At 44.9% G+C, this 4,082-nt stretch overlaps 1 protein-coding gene across 2 annotated transcripts in view; it reads right to left on the reverse strand.

Annotated features, from left to right (window-relative positions):
• The window catches only part of vps35l (VPS35 endosomal protein sorting factor like), a 10,774-nt gene that overhangs the window by 2,180 nt on the left and 4,512 nt on the right, over window positions 1-4,082 (reverse strand). For both annotated transcript variants that reach the window (XM_035661706.1, XM_035661699.1), the window contains exons 15-27: window positions 3,722-3,833; window positions 3,498-3,614; window positions 3,359-3,412; window positions 3,189-3,269; window positions 3,018-3,080; window positions 2,820-2,905; window positions 2,647-2,727; window positions 2,415-2,478; window positions 1,130-1,228; window positions 941-1,018; window positions 688-802; window positions 304-443; window positions 19-184 (exon numbers count right to left, since the gene is read on the reverse strand). In XM_035661706.1, the coding sequence (XP_035517599.1) occupies window positions 19-184; window positions 304-443; window positions 688-802; window positions 941-1,018; window positions 1,130-1,228; window positions 2,415-2,478; window positions 2,647-2,727; window positions 2,820-2,905; window positions 3,018-3,080; window positions 3,189-3,269; window positions 3,359-3,412; window positions 3,498-3,614; window positions 3,722-3,833 (1,256 nt within the window). The remainder of the gene's footprint in view (window positions 1-18; window positions 185-303; window positions 444-687; window positions 803-940; window positions 1,019-1,129; window positions 1,229-2,414; window positions 2,479-2,646; window positions 2,728-2,819; window positions 2,906-3,017; window positions 3,081-3,188; window positions 3,270-3,358; window positions 3,413-3,497; window positions 3,615-3,721; window positions 3,834-4,082) is intronic.

A 4,082-nucleotide genomic window follows, 5' to 3' on the forward strand; every position in this document is an offset into this window, starting at 1 on the left:
GTGTGTGTGTGTGTGTACCTTTAGGGATGGAGTAGAGGTAGGTTTCCTGGCTCATGGCGGCCAGCAGGGGCAGAGCGCTGACATAGACCCGCACCTTGGCGTCGCTGTTGTCCTCCCAGGTGTAATCCTGGACCATGTTGAGCAGGCCGCGGACCAGGTAGAGCACGCCATGCTCTGGATGGTCCTGCAAACGCATTCACACACACACTTATATAGCTATAGAGGGGGTTTCAGGGAGATTAGCCTGTTCATCTTCCTCTCCTCTGACTCTAAATCCACAGAAAGGAGAATGATGGATGTTACCGGGACAACCAGCAGCGTAGCCAGGAAGTTGTTGATGAAGTCGAGCAGGAAGCTCTCAGAAGAGCGAAGTTTCCCCTCCACGCTGATGGAGCGAGGAACGTCCGGAAGAATACCGACCGCTGCCTTTAGGAAAGCGTCCGCTGGAGGTGTGGAAGGAAGGATGGAGAGAGGGAGGAGGGTAACAAGGACGGGAGGTAATGAGGCAAAAGGAAGGCAAAGGGAAGGAATATAGAGTTAGAAAGAAAGGGAGGGGAGAAGGAAAAAAGGAAGGATTCAAGGGAAGAAGAGAGGAAAGGAGTGAGATAACAAATTTCTACAACAAAGCAAAACATACTAACATACATAAACAGATTTTGTTAAATCTGAGAGGAAGCGGCGGCTCACCCTGAGAGAGACACTGGTTTGCCAACGCAACCTGACCAGACAGCAGATAGAGGCTGAGACGACTGAAGATGCTGCTGAGAGACGGGATGGTGATGAAACTGTAGGCAGCACACGCCTGGAGGAGAGGGAAAGATAACAGTCCTCTTATTAGCATCAGGTATCTGAAGCCAATGCTGGCACTGCTGGAACGTCTTCCTGCAGGAATGTACGGTGGCCTGCAGGGGGGGTCAGCTGCCATGCGTAGTTGACTCACCCTGACGAAAGCGGCCGTTTTTCTGGAGTGACTCCCTCTCATCACCCTGCCGGTCTCCATCGCCAGCTGGTTCACCGTCTGGAAGAAGACAAGGTGAACATTAAGGATGATGTGTGTGTGTGTGTGTGTGGGTGTAGGTGTGTGTGCGTGAATGTAACACACAAGCCGAGCATTCGGATTTATACTGACGTGAATGAGCTGCACCAGCACTGGCTCCAGGTTGCAGAAAGTGGCTCTGGCCTCCACGCAGAAACTCAACTGCTGCTCGAAGTCACGACCAAAAGAAACCTACACAGAGAGTATATGAGTGTAAGAAGAGAGAAAAAGAGTTCTCAACAACTGTATTATAGTACATTTACTTGTATGACGTTTGAGGTTTAATCAAAGGATTATGATTGTGTCGTTTTGGTTGTTCACGGGTCAAACAAAGATATGAAAATTAAGAATGAACTGTTGCATTGGTTCATTTTTTTTAAAAACATTTTCTGAACATTTAGAGGTCAAAAGAAAGTTGAATCGGTAGGAAAAACGCTTCATGACTGAGTGACACGTTTGTTTCATTCCACACACACAGTCCTGCTGATGGAGATACTCTTATGAGCAACAGATGTATATGAATCCGCAGCTGAAAACAAATTAGGATAAACACAGTTTTCTCCTAAATAAAGGGTAACGTCTGTATTTGGTTTTACATCTAAGTGATTAATGGTGACAACAACGGAATCCTTGTGGACAATTGTGCACAGTTTCTGCGCTTGTTGATACTACTGACAGGCTCACATTGTTTTGAACATGAAGGACCCTACAAAGATAGACATTTTTGTGAAAGAAAAATCCTTTTTGTTTAACCAGAAACACCAATTATATCGCTACATTCAAATCACTTAACCAAAACCTTTGTTAGTCTTTCCACTGTTACAACTATTATCGACTCTGGTTTGGTTGGAAAAGCTTTAATTCACTGAGCTCTGCACGTTGTTTCTCCCCGCTGCCTCTCTAATACCCAGCCTCCCTCTCCGGATATTTTCACACCCAATTTGCTGACTCTAACAATCTGAGCCTGTCAGGAGCAAAAACAAGCTCCTTTAGTGGACGTACTTTGACGGTGAGCAATTGCTCTCAAGGATTACGCAGCAGCCAGTTTCGCTGACTGGCACTGTTAGTCACTAAGACACAAAAACAGGAAAATAAGGTCCAGGTTGAAAGATACAAAAGCTACCCTTTAAGTAACATTTCCTATAAACTACAGTGCCCTGCTGTTTTAACAAATTATTTAATGTTTTAAAAAAATGCAACCTTGTATTTGTAGCTGTTTTTAAAGTATGTATGTACTTGGTGCTGTGACAGTATGGAAGTACTGAGAGACGGACTAATGAATAGTTGGTTTGGGCTGTTTGGTGGGATTTGTTGACCACAAGGAAATAAAAAATGAGTCTTATTTCTAAAGCACAGACAAACGTTTGGCGAGTCTCACCATGCGGATGAAGCCGATGATCAACAGAGCCAAAGATCTTTTCTCGTCCTCAAGAGTGAGAGCGCTGCAGTACAGAGAGCAGACAGGTGACTGACCAAAGACTAATAACCTAATATACATTAACAGAGCTGAAACTAAGGAGAAAAGTAGGTGTTCAAACATTAACATTAACTAGAATTAAAATGTAAAAGGAATAGGTGCAACACAAACACACAACAAACAAATACCCTACTTGACAGAGTCGTGCATTGTCTTGCAGATGTGCAACATGGCGTTGAGGATGACCGGGTCTCTGGTGAGCTCCACCTGGTGTCTGCAGGAGAACAAACATTTCATACACATTTATGAGAACACTTTTTTTGTCACAAAGCAAAATAAATCTTATTTTTTTTATCAAACTCTTACTTGATGAAGACCTCCATGATGGATCTGCAGACCTCCACCCTCACACTGTCCTTCTGGAACATGTCTAGGAACGGCAGGAAACGCTCCTGGGAAACAAAAACATTGGGAAACATGTAAAAAATGTGGAACGATGAAGGTGGCTTGTTACTGATTATTTCGGGCCTCATTCATCATGTGCAGTTTGAACTGGTTGCTCACCATGGAGAAGAGGACGGAGAAGTCGTGCAAGTAGGTGAGGATCTTCCTGATCACCGACTGCAGCTGGATGAAGAACAAAACAAAGTCAGAGTCACTACGGAGCAGACGGCAGGAGGAAGAATGGCTAAAGAGAACAGGTTGAGTTGTCCTGTTAGCCAATGAGCTGCTAACCTGAGGATAAGCGTCCTCAAACGCCCTGTCGGGGGTCATGTGTTTGATGATGTCAGCCAGAACGGTGTTGACCTCACGTTTCTGAGAGCGAGAGATAAAGGAAAGACGGATAAATGTGATAGAAACATAAAAAGTGCCTCAGCTCCTCCTCTCTGCTGTGATTTACTCACTGTGAAGTGTCGGCAGGTGAACTCCACCCAGATCTCCGCACAGTTGACGTAATCCTGTAAAACCACGATCACATATGTGGTCAGAACCTGAATGTTTTCATGGGAAACACACATCAGCGTGAGAGCAGCAGTATTCTACCTGAGGACTGCGGACTTTGGTGACGACCTTCCAGGCTTCGTTGAGGATCGTCAGCCTCTCGGATTCTGGAGGGTCGGCACAAGCCAGACTGCGACCCAGAGACCCGAACAGCAGATGCTGGAGAGGAGACGACAATCAAGCCTCCATTCGTATTAAAAGCTGATTCAGTTTTACATTCACATTTATAGGACGGCTTTAAATGGAAACTGTCTGCGTCCTCTGACCTTCGGGAAGCCGGCCTCGTCGCAGTCTTTGATCATACCGATGAAGTCGGTGGCTCTGGCTGCAACAAACTCCGGCCTGAATGCCCTCATGACTGAATTCAGCAACAAGGCACTATGGTAAAAAGCAACATGTTGGACATTCCCTGTTGTACAACCAGAAGCTACTGAAACACTGAGTGAAAGCTCTCTAAAACTGTTGCTGAGTACATTTTGTTTTCTTGTAGTCAGTGTATTAACCTGTAAACACTTTCTGGATACTTAAACTGGATTTTTTATTAAGTGGTTCCCAATTTTTTTGACTTGTAACCTATTAAAACTAAGCAATGTCTACATATTATTCAGTAAAGACATTGTCGCCAAG

This window comes from Morone saxatilis, unplaced genomic scaffold (assembly GCF_004916995.1).
Source record: "Morone saxatilis isolate NCDOM2014 unplaced genomic scaffold, NCSU_SB_2.0 Contig1, whole genome shotgun sequence".
Classification (NCBI taxonomy): Eukaryota; Metazoa; Chordata; class Actinopteri; family Moronidae; genus Morone; species Morone saxatilis.